Raw genomic sequence first — 17862 nt, forward strand, 5'->3', positions numbered from 1 at the left:
TTTACAGAGACAGACTTATTCTCTTGTGTTTATCCACACCCCTTCTGTGGCTCAGTGGTGGAATCTGAGACTTTCGCGCCAGAGACCCGAGTTCGAATCTCGGCTGTGCTGAATCTTTTCACCAAAGTAAGCAAGTACACGCCGGCGCCGCCCCCGCCCCCCGTTTACTCACTCTCTTTGGTAGCATCCGAAGCTAGGTTGGTTGAGCTCAACTTTGACCCCGCCTCCCATGTAATCCCAGCAATATATGCTCCCCTGCAAATATAAGCTGTTCCACATTCCCCAGTACTCTTCTCAGGTGGCTGGAAACTGCGATGTTGGAGTCAATGGGCCTGTTACAAAACATGCTCACCTGCAAACAGACGCCGGTTTTACGGTGACGCAAATAAAGCACAAAAAGGAGCTCTTTTTTGTCTATGTCATATGTAGTTTACGTGCCCACTACAAAGTATGCACTCCTACACACAAGCACTGTTCCCACAGTTTCTAATTTTTCCCCAGCTCAGGCTGGAAGTCACATAAATGTAGCACGTGTGCCTGCTGTCATGCACACACCCCTGCGCATAAGCACTGTTCCTACAGTCACAAATGTGTCCCCCACTCACGCGGGAAGTTTAATAAAAGTAGGGAGTGTGTCTGTTTTACAACACGCACCCCTACACACAAACACTCAACTCGACACTCACTCTCCCCCCTACCAGCACAGGAGAGATATTAAATGTAGATCCTGTGCCCACTCTTCAGCGCGCACAGCTACACATAAAAACTGTTCCCGCATTAGTTTTCCCTCTAACCCATGCTGGGAATGTGAATAAGAGTGCGCCCACTGTGCAGCGCGCGCCTCCGCTCATAAGCGCTGTACACATGGCATCTATAGCCCAAAATGGCCTGACGGCCGGGTCCCTATCCCTTTATTCAACCCCTAGCAATACGGGCCGGAGCCTGGGAGGCTATCCCCGGCATATCAAAATGGGTGTTGAACATAATAAAACACAGCTACTCGCTACAGTTTGCTCGTAGACTGCCACGCTTTTCAGCCGTGGTTGAGACGAGAGTGAGAAAAGATGTTTCACATGTTCTCCGCACCGAGGTGCTCAAACTGTTAGAAAGGGGTGCTATCGAATCAGTACCCCCCTCGCAGAGCGAGTCGGGTCTGTACAGCCACTATTTCCTCGTCCCGAAAAAGGATGGTGGTCTCTGACCCATCCTAGATCTCAGACGCTTGAACAAAGCACTGGCGAAGCGCCCGTTCAGAATGCTGACAACCAAACATATCCTCGCGCAAATTCGCCCGGGAGATTGGTTTTTCTCAGTGGATCTGAAAGACGCCTATTTTCATATCCAAATATCGCCTCATCACAGGCAGTTTCTGAGATTCGCTTTCGAGAGACAAGCATACCAATACACGGTTCTACCGTTAGGTCTATCGTTGGCCCCCCGTACATTCACGAAATGTATGGATGCAGCACTTCCCCCCTGAGACAGCGGGGAGTGCGAATACTAAACTACCTCGACGATTGGCCGGTTATAGCACAATCAGAGGCACAGCTAATAACGCACAGATCTTGGATCATCAGCCATCTAGAATGCCTGGGTCTGAGGATCAATTTTTCCAAGAGCACACTATCCCCCAGACAGAACACCTCCTTTCTGGGTATAGTAATAGACTCTATACATATGAAAGCGAGCGGGCGCCCGTGCCCCCCTCAAAAGATTCCAGAGGATGTTGGGTCTTATTGCCTCGGCATCAGCATTGCTCCAGCTCGGATTACGGCAAATGCGCCCTCTCCAACGCTGGCTAAACAGCCGTGTACCAGCTCACGCGTGGCGCTCCGGCCACTTACTGATCAAGGCGAGTAGCGGCTGCATCAAAGCCCTGACTCCCTGGAAAGCTGTCGACTGGTACCAGTTGGGCGTGAGTTTAGGTGTGATTTCGAGGAGAAAGGTGGTCACGACAGATGCCTCCAACCTATGTTGGGGAGCCCTCTACGAGGGCAGCCCTGTCTCTGGCTTTTGGTCGAGCCCAGAGAAGCGCCTACACATAAACTGTCTGGAGATGAGAGTGGTCGCTCTAGCACTCAAAGCCTTGCTCACGTACCTGAAGGACGACCACGTCCTAGTCCAAACGGACAACGTGACAGTGGTGGCTTACATAAACCGCCAAGGCGGCCTCAGGTCAAATACCTTGCACACCGTGGCCAGGAATTCTGTGGGCTCAGCACAACCTGCGCTCCCTGGGGGCGGCGCACGTGCCAGGCATTCTGAACCAGGGTGCAGACATGCTATCAAGAGGCAAACTTTTCCCGGGGGAATGGTCTCTTTACCCTCAGACGGTTCAGCTAATATGGAGCACCTTCGGCGAGGCAGTGGCAAAAAGCTAAGCTAGAGCGCCCTCAACCAGACGCCTCTACACTCAGAAATGGAGAGTGTTCTCTAGCTGGTGCGCCGCTAGAAACCTGAGCCCACACTCGTGCGAGATACCGAGTGTACTCGCCTTTTTACAAGAGCTTCTGGACGCGGGTCGCACCCCCTCCACGCTTAAAGTATATGTGGAGGCCATAGCGGCATTTCACGCTCCCGTGGCCGGGCAATCACTAGGGAAAAATGACCTGGTCGTCCGCTTCCTTAATGGGGCAAGGAGGCTAAACCTTCTGCGTCCCCCCTCTGTGCCTATCTGAGACCTCTCCACAGTCCTGGAAGCACTGAAGGGCGCCCCGTTTGAGCCACTTCAGTCTGCCGACCTGAAGCACCTCTCGCTCAAAACCGCTCTTTTACTGGCACTCGCTTCAGTTAAAAGAGTGGGCAATCTGCACACGCTGTCTTCGAGCGCATCCTGTCTCGAGTTTGGACCTAACGACTGCAGAGCTGTCCTAAGACCGAGACATGGGTATATTCCTAAAGTGCTCCCCCATCAGAGCACAGGTCATTTCCCTAACAGCTCTCTCCTCACCAGAGGACGAAAGAGACGCGAATTTACTCTGTCCCCCCAGGGCTCTCAGAGTGTATCTGGAGCGTTCTGCCTCATTCAGACAGCCAGAACAGCTTTTTGTGTGCTTTGGGGGCCACACCAAGGGTCTCGCCATCTCAAAGCAGAAATTATTGCACTGGATAGTTGACGCTATAGCGCTAGCTTATGAGTCTAAGGGCCTTCACTGCCCCATTGGCATCAGAGCTCATTCCACTAGAGGCATGGCCTCGTCTTGGGCTTGGTCGAGTGGAATACCCATACAGGATATCTGTGCGGAGGCCGGCTGGGCCTCGCCGTCCACTTTTACCAGGTTTTATAACCTACAAATCCCTGCCCTATATTCTAGGGTACTTTCGGTATGAATGTGTAAGCACAAGCGAAGTCAAGCACGCACAGCGTTTTGAAGGGACTTCCCATAGTGTAAGCTACTTACGCAATAGGAGAGACCTCTCGAAAGGGAACGTCTAGGTTACTAACGTAACCTCGGTTCCCTGAGAAGAGGGAACGACTATTGAGTAAACCGTTGTGCTTGTGCTTTAATCGGTGTATCGCTTCAGTCGATTTAACCTGGCCTATGACAGCTCGGGGGGCTATATTTATAGCCTCTGACCACGGCTATTCTGGCGGGCTATGACGCATCAGGGCGCAAATTGCCGATTGGACCGCGCCTCTGAGCCGCCCTGTCATAGGTTCATGCAGTTGCCGCAGCACAGCCAATGACCTCGCTAGCCGCTCATCTGTGTATGCTGTGCAGCTACACTGCGTTTTGAAAATTTTGGCTTCATATTCTCGAGAAAAGGAGTTTTCCCATAGCGTAAGCTACTTACGCAATAGTCATTCCCTCTTCTCAGGGAACCGAGGTTACGTTAGTAACCGAGACATTTCTCTTTCATTGCCAGTGTGTTTTGTATATTTGACTACACGGTTGTCTCATTTTTGTTTTTGGTTCTTTTGTTTATTCAGCCCGGCTTTTTTCTATGCCAGTGATTCTCGCTACCTCTGGCTAGTGACTTGCTCCGATGGATTATTCCTGTCTGCGTTTTAACGTGTCAAGTGATCATCTGTCTGGGTCTGAACCTCTGCCTGTTCTTATGGACTGTATAAACTGGCTGCCAGTTCGGATTTGGATTTTCCCCTGAGTCTTACCTGAGAGACGTGCTCATCTTTTTGCCTCCTGACCTCTTCATCTGTTATCTAGCCACCCGTATGGATCTTTTGCTGGGACATTGATTGACTGTTATAACTCAAATTTTGAGTCACATTTGAGTCCTTTTCCTTGAGATCCCTGACAGTATCAACCTGTGATCACTTGCCTTTATAGAACCAAAGTCCCTGTATAAATCTGGTCCAGCTTGCCAACTTATTCCAAGAACCAGCCATTAAGACAGGAAAAATCAGTCTAACTAACCTGAAAAGCAACCAATATCAGTTTGTTTTGATTTCTAAGTGCCATTTAGGCACTTTAGGCAGGTTGAAAAACCTAATTTAAATAACATCAAATATTAGCAGAAGTGTGTAGTCTCAAACAAAACTTTAGTTAAAACATCAAAATTAAGTCAAAAACTATTTGATATGACTTGAATACATTGGACTATAGCAATAAATGTAATTGATATGGGTCAGACCAGAAATAGCTCAAGATAACAACTGTGAATGTTCACTTTTTGCACCGTATACATGGGTCAGTACGATTTTTTAATGTTTTTAAAAGAAGTATCTTCTGCTCACCAAGGCTGCATTTATTTGATTAAAAAAACAAACAAAAACAGTAATATTGTGAAATATTATTCCAATTTAAAACAGCTGTTTTCTATGTGAATATACAGTAAAGTGTAATTTATTCCTGTGATCAAAGCTGAATTTTCAGCATCATTACTCCAGTCTTCAGTGTCACATGATCCTTCAGAAATCATTCTAAAATTATGATTTGACATTTATGATTGATTATTATCAATGTTGAAAACAGTTATTTACATTTTTATTTCATGATGCTATGATGAATAGAAAGTTAAAAAGAACAGTAAAGAACCTTACCTGCAGTAAAGATTAAGAGCAGAAAGTGGTCCATTACACACGATAAACATAAAACTAACTACTAATATGAACTCTTGTTACTGTCTGGTTTATAAAGGGCTGGATCTTTGCTGGAGTGGGAAGTCCTTCAGTCAAGGAAATAACCATCATTTCCAATTAAACTTGCATTACAGACAGAGCTAAACGAGGCAGGAAAACAGCGCTAAACAATAACAGTATATTACATATTATTCTGTGTTATTCACACAGGCACAGCACATATATTTCTTACCTTACCTGTATCCTACCTCAATAACAAGATAAAACATGAACACGAGGACATTGTACCAAACATTTTCTTAAGTAAAGACATGTAGACGCAATAGAAGTCCTTATCTCTAGAAGTATATTTACTTTACTGAATCATTAAGCATCAACATTTGACAAATTTGACTAAAGTAAAGTTTTTGAAAAGACTGTGTGCATATTATATTATATATATATATATTATAATATCTAAAGTTTACTATACACTGTAAAAAGGTATGTGATCAATAAGTAATGACAACCTATGCTTTTACACTGCTTAACTCATAAAAATAAGTTATACAATTTTCTACTTTTTGTTTAAGTCATACAAGGTTCAACTAATTTAATGTAATTTAGGTTGAAATTATCTTTTATTTTTAAGTAAAATCAGCTTGTACAGTACCTAATGAAAGTATATGAGATAACTAAATAATGTATTAAATAATATTAAACTGAACTAAAATAAATGTCAGCAGACATCTTGTCTTTTCCTTGGCTTTTTGTGTCCATTTTCCATTAAAGCTCTCCCCTTGATTCAGTCTTAGAATCCAGATTATATCGAGCTCTCGTCTTTAGAAAAGACTTCAGTGTAAATAAAAAGAAGATCTGAACACCCTTTGAAAGATAGAAAATGAGGTTGTCAGTCACCAAACAATGCAAGACAGCTTGAATAAATCCAATAAAAATGTACTGTCCTTAGTATAAATAATGTGTCAAAAATATTATTAACAGTGTAATAGCACACCTGTGTTGTATTGCAGAGACAGAAGACCACACTGAGAATGATGTAGAGTGTTTTGTCATGGGTGATGAGCACAAAGTAACCAATGACCCAGGACAAACCGAGCACCACAGCCAGAGAGAAACTACTCAAAATCTTCTTCTTTAAAGGAGTGGTCCGTGAGCTAAAGAACCAAAAAATAATATAGACAATATTAACTTTAATTGAACTGCAAATATTATGTTGCCATTAAACATCAAAGCTCTGAGAATTAGACAGCTACTACTGTAGTTAGGCCTACATTATCTTCAATAAACTATTATCAATCCGAATCAAATCTTAAAGGAATGTCTTTATAACCTTTGACTTGATTTAAACCCGGAACATTCGTTTACGGGTCAGTTACGTACCTCTTCAGGTTGGGATTTGCACAGCAGATGGTTTGAGAGAAGTAGACAAGCAGAGCTGTGTTAAAACACAACATGACCGCTAGAGGGAGCAAGAAACCCCACAACATCGGCCGCTTCGGATCAAACGTTCCCGCCTTGTCCAGAGACGCCAACCAGCAGCTAAAACAGGACAAAGAGAGAACAGGAAATACTGGGATGTGTAAGTAATGGGTAAGTAAGAGGAAGAGGACCAGAAAGCTGTAAAGCTCCTTGATCACTTGTAATTTTCCACAGCTCATGTTGTCTGGATTTTTTTTTTTTTTTTTTTTTTTTGTCTACTGAAATGTTTTGGAAAGGTATTTTTTTGCAGCATTTCGTCAGCAGAACAGAACAAAACACATTAAATAACAGTACAACCCACTGAAGAGACGTATATCTATCTCTCACAGCCTCGCTTTCATTCCTGTTAAAAATCAAATATGGCGCTTTTGTAACAACGTGCGAGGCTTCCGGTGTCTCCGCTTACACGTGTTATGCTGCTTGATGTCGCAAACTGTTCTTTATCATATCAATTAAAATGTATTATTGTAATCATAAACACAATTTGTAGCAAAACTAGTTTTACCATTTCAGTTTTTCTGCACTTTGTTATTCTTTTAGTTTGGCTAAACTAGAGCGATCAATGAATCAGAAGTCTCGCACAGTCACAGGAAATAGCTTGGATAAAGCGAAATGATTTTTCACTTACAACTCTTCTTGTCGATAACCTGAAGGGTCCTTAAAGCTGTAGGTGGTGGCCAGCGAAATGCCGACAATAACAGCTGGCAGACCTAAGATATTATAATTGATCAGAACGATTCAATGTTAGCCTATTATACGCATGCTCATTTCTACATTTAGATTGGGTTACTCGCTTAAAGTGAATCTTAAATAAAAGTACAAATTTAATAACAGTTCTTTAGTAAACCTCAAAATGAATATCCACTTTTCATCCTGTAAATTAAACTGATGTAATGCCTAAACTGTTATAGTAGTACACTACCAAAATAGAATATAGTTTTAATATGCCCATTTATTGGTTACCGGCAATAACATGAAATCATCAGCCAGAATTTTAAAAAAGGCTAAATATATAACATATTTAATACCATATCTTTGTTTACAGTTATGCAGACAGAATCAAAGTGTCATATCTTTTAAGTTAAATCAGTGTGTTTTATTAAATGTACCCCAGCCGGCTGTGATGGCGATGGTGCGGAAACCTCGTGGTGGACCACTGAGAGCGTTTCTGATGAGGAAAAACACGTGAGCCGCATACATGATGTTCCAGGCAAACGTGGCCAGCAGGAAGTACTGCAGCAGAGCTGTGATTGCCGTACAAGGACCCTGATCGACCTTCTGTTGCATATCTGAAGAAGGAATAACGTTCTGCTCGGAAACAGAGGCCTTTGAGCTCTGGATGGGGTTGTTGATTCCAAAAATGAACAGCAGGTAATAGGTGGTCATGCACAAACAGATGTTCACTAAGAGCATAGTGGAGTTGGTTCCTCTCAGTTTCCTGTAGAGTTGTAAAGAATTACGTTTATTTGATATGGGGGAAAAATTAAGAGGACACTCTTTATATTTTGCCTGTTTCACAAACCAGAACCATGGAAATACCATTAGTTGGCTACACATGAGAGAATGGAAATACTCTGGGGAAAAAAAAGAAAGTTTTTCCTATCTGTCTTTGTTGTCCAGTAAAAAATATTGTCGATGCACCGATATTAAATTCTGTTTGATACCGGTGAGCTGATAGTTATGGTTACGATTAAGGTTGATAACTAATACATGCCTGATATTAAAATACTATTTTGACCAGATAATAAAAAAATTAAATACCTAAATATCTCAAATTAATCGTTTTAAATGTTACAAGGGAATTCCCTGAGAGATATTACATTTAGCAGTCATCTTATTGGTAAAATGGTTATTTTCACAAAAATGAGCTAGATTTGTGCTGTAAAAAAAAAAAATGCATGGATATAGTTGGTTATAGTAATGTTTTTATTTATTTATTTATTTTCGATTTTATTAAGTTTATTTATTTTTGTGCATGTAAGAAAATTAATCCTGTAACCTGTAATTATTTCAAGGCTATTTGATGTTTGAATAAAAAAAAAACGATTTGACAAAAAAATAAATGCATAATTGTCAAATAAGCAAAATATTTTGTTCAAGATATACTCTCTCAAAAACAAGATAGCAGTTTGTTTCAAAATAAATCTACCTTGTTTTAAGTATGTTTAGGTTTTTTTACTGAAAAACAAGACAAAATACCAAGGTATTTTGGACATGTAAGTACATTTGATTACCATGTGAATATTACAGTATATGAATATGGTGATTATATAGTAGCTTGCTATCAAAGTACAATGATATTACTATATTACTCTATTACTAATATTCTTTAAATGTATCCAGTGCTTTAGTACGTACCTGGTCTTAATTTGATAAACTGTAGTGAGGATCAAACCCACAATAGACAGGCTGCATCCCACAATACTGATCCAGTTTAAAGCCTCAGAATAATTATAGTCTGCTCTAAAGCTCTACAAAAAGGAGAAAGAAATCTTGATAGTTAATATAGTTCACCTAGATTCACCAAATTTTCAAGTGTACTGTGTATTTTTACTACCACATTACAGGTAAGTTAACATAACAAATTGTGTTAGCTTAGCATCATGCTAACAACATCAAACATGAGTCTTGTCTGTGTCCTTTACTTGAGGGGCAATGTTTACTAGAAAGTTTCCACTGGAAGCGATGTTGCACTTTAGTTACCTATCTAGGGAGATCACTATAGGTTTTAGAGCAAAGTTTCAATAGTTTCTTTAACACATGCATGTTAAACTAACCATTAGAACTGCAAAGTTGGTGGTGTGGTTGCATTTACACTGGACACTACTGGGATCTAGTATTTTGACGCAGCCCTCTGTTCTCCAGTCTCCATGAGCGTAGTCCCAAAACACACATGCAAAGTCGCCAAGTGTCAAGCTGGACATATTCTGAAAACATAAACATATTTAAAAAAAATCTATGTGTGCACTACCATCAGAAGCTTGGAATAATTAAGAGTTTTTCATGTTTTTGGAAGAAGTCTCTTCTCTTTAATTGATGAAAAATACAGTTATATTGTAACGTATTATTACAATTTAAAAGAACTGTTTTCTATTTTAATAATTTATAATGCAATTCATCAAATTGTTTTGCTTAGTTATGCATAATTTAATGTTATTACTATAGTAAGTACATGCAAAATGTGTTACGGGGACACAGTAAAATAAAGAAAAGTGTTACTCATATATTTTTTCTTTTTCCCAAACTTCTGAATGTCAGTGTATTGTGGTTTCCACAAAAATATTAAGCAGCACAAGTGTTTTCAACATTGATAATAATCAGAAATGTTTCTTTAGCAGCAAATCATCATATTCGAATGATTTCTGAAGGGTCACGTGACACTGAAGACTGGAGTAATGATGCTGAAAATTCAGATTTGCAGGAATAAATTACATTTTAAAATATACAGTATTTAACTAGAAAACTGCCATTTTAAATTGTAATAATATTTCACGATATTACTTTTTTTTCTGTATTTAAAAGAGACATCTTCTCAAACAATGACTGGTAGTGTATTAATAATTTTACAAATTCCAGTGGAATAATCCATAGTTCATGTTAATTGATTTATTTTCTGGGAAAGTCTAAGCAAAATTAGCAGGATAGTATGCAAACCGGTCATTCCTGATCCTCATAACCCTGACAGGGTTTATTTTGTGATAACGAAAGGCTAACTGTACAGTTATTCCATGTGTAGGTGTTTTATTGACTGGTAACATGAGTGATTCAGAGAAGCCGCTATATGTAATGTAATCATTATGAGTTTACGCTCACTCACCTTGGGCCTAATAGCGAACTCCACGGTATCAAGCAAGCTTTTGTCTGAGAGGCTTGCAGAGATCACCCTTCTCTTCGTATCTAGTTGGCTATCAAACTGTTTTGAGTTGAAAAAACGGTCGTTTTCATAAAGCACCACTCCAATACTTAGATTTTTGTTCCCTACAGGGAAGGAGAAGGAGAGAAAGTTATTCAAAATGTTGAGTTTAATTATGCTCCTCAAACCAAGAGCAACAACAACAGAGAGATAAACGGTACCCCAATCTTTCTGGGAATTGTTTTGCAGTTTGATAGTTAACATGAGATCAATGGGATTTCCTGAAGGGGATGTCATGTTAGCATCGTCTCCACCCAGACCTATTCCTTCTGGAGTAAATTTCTCCGACAGTCCTAGTGAAATGCAGCTTAGTTTAGGAAGTAGAAATATCTTTCTAATATCAACAAAGATATAACAATTACATGTGAAGCTTTATTTGCTCTGTATGTTTCTGCTCTGACCTGTTTGAGCGTAGAATTGCACTTCCGGGGTCCAATTTGACAACTTGATGTGTTGCACCACTAGGTTTGGCTGCACCAGTGCACTAGAGTTCATGCTGCTAACGTTCAAAGCAAAATCCTCCAAAGTCTTAGTGAGTCTACAGATATAATACACATGAAAAAGTTAAACACACATCCATCCTAATGAAAAGTAAATAAATGAAATTACATTTTTTTCAATGTCCGTCTTTAGTTTAAAACAAGTCAAGATTCTCTTTTTTTTTCTACAATCTAAAAATAGATTGAGATTAAATTAAATTCTAAAAAAGAAAATATTTCATGTTATTAATGTCCGCAAAAGAATTGTCAACTATGTTACTAACCAAACAATCCCGTGAGAAATAATAAATGGTTTAACCCAAAACCATGTGAGCAGCATAATTTTCTTATATTTTGAACACACTATGGTAAATATCCTCTATATTTTATCTCCAATGACCTATTATCAAGGAGTGTATTAATTGCCCGTAAACTATGTTGGGTACATTGTTATTGTTTTCAATATGTTTAATTCAAATAAACATTAAAATGTGAGGTTAAAGGGATACTCCACTTTTTTGGGAAATAGGCTCATTTGACAACTCCCCCAGAGTTAAACAGTTGAGTTTTACCGTTTTCGAATCCATTCAGCCGATCTCCGGGTCTGGCGGTACCCCTTTTAGCATAGCTTAGCATAGATCATTGAATCGGACAAGACCATTAGCATCTCTCTGAAAAAAATGACCAAAGAGTTTCGATATTTTTCCTATTTAAAACTTGACTCTTCTGTAGTTACATCGTGTACTAAGACCGACGGAAAATGTAAAGTTAAGATTTTCTAGGCTGATATGGCTAGGAACTACACTCTCATTCCTGCGTAATAATCAAGAAACTTTGCTGCCGTACCATGGGTGAAGCAGGCGTAATGATATGACGCAGCGCCTAAAAATAGTCCCCAGCTCGGTAACTTCCAACGTGACCGGGACTAAGGTTGTCTAACCTATTAGACCTATTTTCAGGCGCTGCATCATATCATTACGCCTGCTATACCCATGGTACGGCAGCAAAGTTTCTTGATTATTACGCAGGAATGAGAGTATAGTTCCTAGCCATATCAGCCTAGAAAATCGCAACTTTACATTTTCCGTCGGTCTTAGTACACAATGTAACTACAGAAGAGTCAAGCTTTAAATAGGAAAATTATCAAAACTCTTTGGTCATTTTTTTGAGAGAGATGCTAATGGTCCTGTCCGATTCAATGATCTATGCTAAGCTATGCTAAAAGTGGTACTGCCAGACCCGGAGATCGGCTGAATGGATTCGAAAACGGTAAAACTCAACTGTTTAACTCTGGGGGAGTTGTAAAATGAGCCTATTTCCAAAAAAAGTGGAGTATCCTTTTAACCTGATCAAGAAATTTACATTTGGTTGACCAGGTAATTGATTTTATTTTTTTGTAATATCAAAATGTATTCGATATAGAGTGTAGTGTGTAAATACCTCTCAAGGGCATCATAAGTGTCTTCAGAGTGTTGTTCTTCATCAGTTTGCATGAGCTGACTGATGGTGGCCATTGCTGACACTGCAACTGTCTGTACAATAAAAAACATTTTATATTACATTACATCTATAATGATTTTGCTGTAGTCAAACATTGTCAGACAAAAGTACTAACATGTTTTAAAGTGCCTCTATTATGCTTTTTTCCGAATATTACCTTTCATGCAATGTGTAATATAGCTGTTTGTGAATGTAAAAGTTCTGCAAAATTTCAAAGATCAAAGTGCGCAATGAAGTTTTTGTCTCCTAAAAGAAAGAATTGATTTTGAGCTGCTGAAACGAGTCATCAGTAAATCCAGTCTCACTTCCTGTAGACCAGGGATAGGCAACTTCGGTCCTGGAGGGCCACTGTCCTGCAGAGTTTAGCTTCAGCCCTGATAAAAACTCTGCCTGTATCTATCTAGTAATCCTGAAAACATTTTTGCCTTGCCTTGTTCAGGTGTGTTTAATTAGGGTTGGAGCTAAACTCTGCAGGACAGTGGCCCTGCAGGACCAGCTGGACTATCCCTGCTGTAGACCAATCACAACAGACTGGACCATCTGATCAATCGGAGCAGAATAGACCAATCACAACACACTGGACCGTCTGACCAATCAAAGCAGAGTAGACCAATCACAACAGACTGGGCCATCTGATCAATCGGAGCAGAATAGACCAATCACAACACACTGGACCGTCTGACCAATCAGGGCAGAGCAGACCAATCACAACAGACTGGATCGTCTAACCAATCAGAGCAATCATAACGGACTTGGGCCATCTGACCAATCAGAGGAGAGTAGACAAATCACAACAGACTGGGCCATCTGACCAATCAGAAAGAAGGGGTTTAGAGAGACTGAATCTTTGAATGACCGTTTACGGACTCTGAGAAAAGTGGTGATGTGCAATTTTGAGAACATCAAAATTATTTTTCAACTTGGATGCTTGTAAACCTATTGTAGGAGACCTCCAAAAAAAAATTAGGACCCTTTAAAATTGCATAAGAGGGGAACTTTAATGTTTCTTCATGTGCTGAAAGTCATCTAGGATTCTTGCCTCATTTAACACTGTGGAGGACAGCAAGCTATTGGCAATCGTAGCAGCAGAGGTGATGTTCTGGGACGTCAGCTGCTCAGGTTTGGATGTTAACATCTGGACACTTGAGGCAACATGCATTTTCTCTTCCAGAGTTACCTAAATCAAAACCACTGTGTCAATCTGGTGTCTAATCAAAAGCACATTAAAATGGCAGAGTTCAAAGTAACTATTGACTATCATGACTACAGTAAAGCAGAGGCAGTTAATGTACAGTGTCCATATTACACGTTACATGTAGTTACTGTAGTGATGACTATAAATTATGCATAATTACACACAACTAACCCTATAGTAAGTACACATAGCCAATAGAGGGCAATTTTGACCTGAAAAATTTATATCATATAATATTTAACAAAGTGCAACTTGTCCCAACATATCTAAAGTAAAACAAAACAGGCAGTATCAACTTTTGTCATTCAAAATGATTGTGAATTTGTTCAAACTATTCAAAGATGTAAATACAGACGTTGACTTTGCTTTCGAACAGCTCCAGGGTCAAGTCACAGTTCAGAAGTTTAAGTTCACCAAATGCGTGGAAGAGTGTGAAGCTCAAACACTGAGCCGAAGCCATAGGAATACCAGCTAAAGGACACATATAAGACATACAACACAGGTTAACTTAAGAACACAAACAAAAAATTACAAACCTAAACGAAAATAGTTGCAGTTTAGCATATTTTGGCATGTACTTCTGACTCAAATTAAGTTAAATCACTGTACAGATGTTATACGATTTCTATTGCAAAAAAAAAGAGGTACAATAGATGCAGCTTGAGTTTTAGACATTTCTAATAATGTGTAGTTTGTCAACATTATATTATAATTAGTGATATAAGCCACACACACACACACACATATGCTTTGCATATTCAACCATTTATTAGTTTGGGGGAAGATTTTTAATTGTTTTTCAAAAAGAAGTCTCTAATGCTCACAAAAGCTGGATTTATTTGACCGAAAATACAGTAAAAACAGTAATATTGTGAAATATTATAATAATTTTAAATAAGTGTTTTCTATTGTAAAATGTAATTTATTCCTGTGATGCAGTTACTCCAGTCTTAAGTGTCACATGATCCTTCAGAAATCATTCTAATATGATGATTTGATGCTCAAGAAACCTTTATTATTATACATTTTGTATGTATACATTTTTTTTTTTTGTGGACATCATGATACTTTTTTCAGGATTCTTTGATGGATAGAATGTTAGAAGAACAGCCATTTACTTGAAAGTGAAATATTTTGTAACATTATAAATGTATTACTACTTCTTTTGAGTTTTGCAACTTAATACATCCTAGCTGAATAAAAGTATTAATTTCTTTAAAAAAAAAAAAAAAAAAAATTATAGCCTATATATACAGTGCAATGCATAAGTGAATACACCCATGCTAAAGTTGACTAAAAAGAGGAATAAAAAATCATATTTTGGAAATTGAACTTAATGCCTTAATTTAAAAAATTAGAAAAAATCCAACCTTTAAGGACACCAATTTTCTTTGTGAATGAATAATGTATCGTAAATAAATAAATGTTCTTCCTTAAAATACATGGTGCATAAGTGAGTACACCCCTATGTTAAATTCCCATAGAGGCAGGCAGATTTTTATTTTTAAGTATTTTTTTACATTTTTGTTTAGGATACTATGCATCCTGATAAAGTTCCCTTGGCCTTTGGAATTAAAATAGCCCCACATCATCACATAGCCTTCACCATACCTAGAGATTGGCATGGTTTTATTTCAGTTAGCCTAAAAGCTAGTTTGATTTGCATTGAGAGATGATCTTATGGAAAGTACCCCATGCCAATCTCTAGGTATGGTGAAGGCTATGTGATGATGTGGGGCTATTTTAATTCCAAAGGCCAAGGGAACTTTATCAGGATGCATAGTATCCTAAACAAAAATTAAAAAAAATACTTAAAAATAAAAATCTGCCTGCCTCTATGGGAATTTAACATAGGGGTGTACTCACTTATGCACCATGTATTTTAAGGAAGAACATTTATTTATTTACGATACATTATTCATTCACAAAGAAAATTGGTGTCCTTAAAGGTTGGATTTTTTCTAATTTTTTAAATTAAGGCATTAAGTTCAATTTCCAAAATATGATTTTTTATTCCTCTTTTTAGTCAACTTTAGCATGGGTGTATTCACTTATGCATTGCACTATATATATATATATATATATATATATATATATATATATATATATATATATATATATATACTTTTTTTTTTTTTAAGAAATTAATACTTTTATTCAGCTATATATATATATATATATATATATATATATATATATATATATATATATATACATACATATATACATATATACATATACATATATATATATATATATATACATATACATATACATATACATATACATATACATATATATATATATAAAATATTTTTGATCCCACACTTTGGAACAGTTAGTGTAAAACATATTGGGGTTTCTTATGTATTATACACCATGCTTATTTATTTACTTTATAATATAACATACCACTGGTTGTTCCTGGAGGGCATAGCTGTGTTGAATAATTAAACTGGCCGATCACAGTGAGTGGAAAGGTCAAACCGTTGAGTGTTTCCTCTGGACAGGTACCTGCAACAAAATCATTTTGGGTACTGTTATATCAACGTCATCCTGGACCAAAACTTGAAATGGGGTGCATCTCAATCAGCTCCCTAGTTCAGTAGTCAGGACACTGATCAGGGAGTCGGTCATTATAAGGGCTGTCTCACTCGCGACTCGCAAAATCCTTCCAGTTTGCTCCCTAACAAATGTATACCGCAAAAACCAGAGAGCATTGATGCTCACTATGCTCCCTTACCAGAAATTACGTCACATTCCTGAAGCATGAAACATAAAACGCAAGAGCCAACTCACTCAATATACTGATTTATAAGATTTGAAAAGACAAACCGTTTTTTATTATATGTCAGCATAAACACACATTGCTAGACAGGTAGTGAACACATCTAGTTAACATTTATAATTAATATTCGGCTGAAATATTGTAAGGATATGTAACTGAACAATGTGTTTACACAGCGTAACAAAATATATTACACAGATATCGGTCCTGCCTGTTGTTGATTAATACCAGCGGTAACGTTCATCAACATTGTACGTTGAAGTTGCACAGTCACGTCGCCGGACATTGAGTAATCATTGTCCCATTGTGTAGTGACTAGGGTCCTTACCAGTGCCCGGATTTCTGTACACGATATACTGAATCACAACTCGGGAGCTGATTGAGACGCACCCATGGTCTTACAGGCCTGGTTTTGAGGCAGGGATGTCAAACTCAGTTCCTGGAGGGTTCCTCTCCAGTTTAGCTCCAACCTTAATTGAACACACCTGAACCAGCTAATCAAGGGATTACTAGAATTACTAGAAACTTCCAGGCAGGTGTTTTGGAGCTGGTCGGAGCTACACTCTGCAGGACAGTGACCATCCAGGAGCTGAGTTTGACATGTGGTTTCAGAGAACACTTCTGCAATGCATACCTGTAGGTTTAGGAGTTGGTAAAAGCAGGTTAGGGATGATAATTGATGTAGTGGTAGTAGTGGTAGTAGGAGTGGTAGTAGATGTAGTAGGAGTGGTAGTAGATGTAGTAGGAGTGGTAGTAGATGTAGTAGGAGTGGTAGTAGTGGTAGGAGTGGTAGTAGTGGTTGTAGGATTGGTAGTAGATGTAGTAGGAGTGGTAGATGAGGTAGGAGTGGTAGTAGACGTAGTAGTAGTGGTAGTAGGAGTGGTAGTTGGAGTGGTAGATGAGGTAGTAGGAGTGGTAGTAGATGTAGTAGTAGTGATAGTAGTGGTAGTAGGAGTGGTAGTAGGAGTGGTAGATGAGGTAGTAGGAGTGGTAGTAGACGTAGTCGTAGAGGTAGTAGTGGTAGTTGGAGTGGTAGTTGGAGTGGTAGTTGGAGTGGTAGTTGGAGTGGTAGTAGGAGTAGGAGTGGTAGATGAGGTAGTAGGAGTGGTAGTAGACATAGTAGCAGTGGTAGTAGAGGTAGTAGGAGTGGTACTAGATGTAGTAGTGTCAGTAGACGTTGTAGTGGTGTTTGTATTTGTTGGCGGGATGGTTGTAGTAGCAGATGTTGTGGTGCTTGGGGAAATGACGGTAGTGGTAGTAAGAGGTGTAGTAGTATTTGCGTAGTTGGCAGTTGTTTCATTTTCAGCAATCACTGACACCTCATTTGTAAATGCTGTTCAAAAAGAAGAAACAATTTGATTAGGATCAGCAAAAAATGTTTGGTACAATGTGATTTCAAATAGGCCTATTGTTTTGTAAACCCTTTTAAATAATGAAAGCTCTATCCTATTGACAGTTTATGTGCCG

The 17862-nt window shown here is 38.8% G+C and overlaps 1 protein-coding gene across 2 annotated transcripts; it reads right to left on the reverse strand.

Moving 5' to 3' along the window:
- Positions 1 to 5231: 5231 nt before the first annotated feature.
- Positions 5232 to 16829, reverse strand: LOC311295328 (adhesion G-protein coupled receptor G7-like). 2 transcript variants are annotated; one of them, XM_084416649.1, is made up of 15 exons: positions 16724 to 16829; positions 16020 to 16121; positions 13963 to 14078; positions 13452 to 13589; positions 12353 to 12444; positions 10835 to 10971; positions 10595 to 10726; positions 10338 to 10498; positions 9298 to 9447; positions 8879 to 8991; positions 7630 to 7958; positions 7149 to 7230; positions 6422 to 6580; positions 6036 to 6195; positions 5232 to 5905 (listed from the first exon to the last, which is right to left on the reverse strand). In XM_084416649.1, the coding sequence occupies exons 3-15, from the start codon at positions 14065 to 14067 to the stop codon at positions 5807 to 5809; spliced, it is 1857 nt and encodes a 618-aa protein (XP_084272775.1). In that variant the 5' UTR covers positions 14068 to 14078; positions 16020 to 16121; positions 16724 to 16829; the 3' UTR covers positions 5232 to 5806. The 2 variants fall into 2 exon arrangements, with proteins under 2 accessions (XP_084272775.1, XP_084272776.1); XM_084416650.1 differs by lacking the exon at positions 16724 to 16829 and having other exon boundaries at positions 16020 to 16146.
- Between the last annotated feature and the right edge of the window lie 1033 nt (positions 16830 to 17862).

The sequence above is a fragment of the Rutilus rutilus genome (assembly GCF_951802725.1).
Source record: "Rutilus rutilus genome assembly, chromosome: 8".
NCBI classification, from domain to species: domain Eukaryota; kingdom Metazoa; phylum Chordata; class Actinopteri; order Cypriniformes; family Leuciscidae; genus Rutilus; species Rutilus rutilus.

Coding starts and splice junctions, on each gene's coding strand:
- LOC311295328 (XM_084416649.1), bottom strand. CDS start 14,067: ATGGCTTCGGCTCAGTGTTTGAGCTTCACACTCTTCCACGCATTTGGT. Junction 10,972..12,352: donor ACTTATGATGCCCTTGAGAG/GTATTTACACAC, acceptor TTATATCTGTAG/ACTCACTAAGACTTTGGAGG. Junction 7,231..7,629: donor CGCCATCACAGCCGGCTGGG/GTACATTTAATA, acceptor ATAATATCTTAG/GTCTGCCAGCTGTTATTGTC.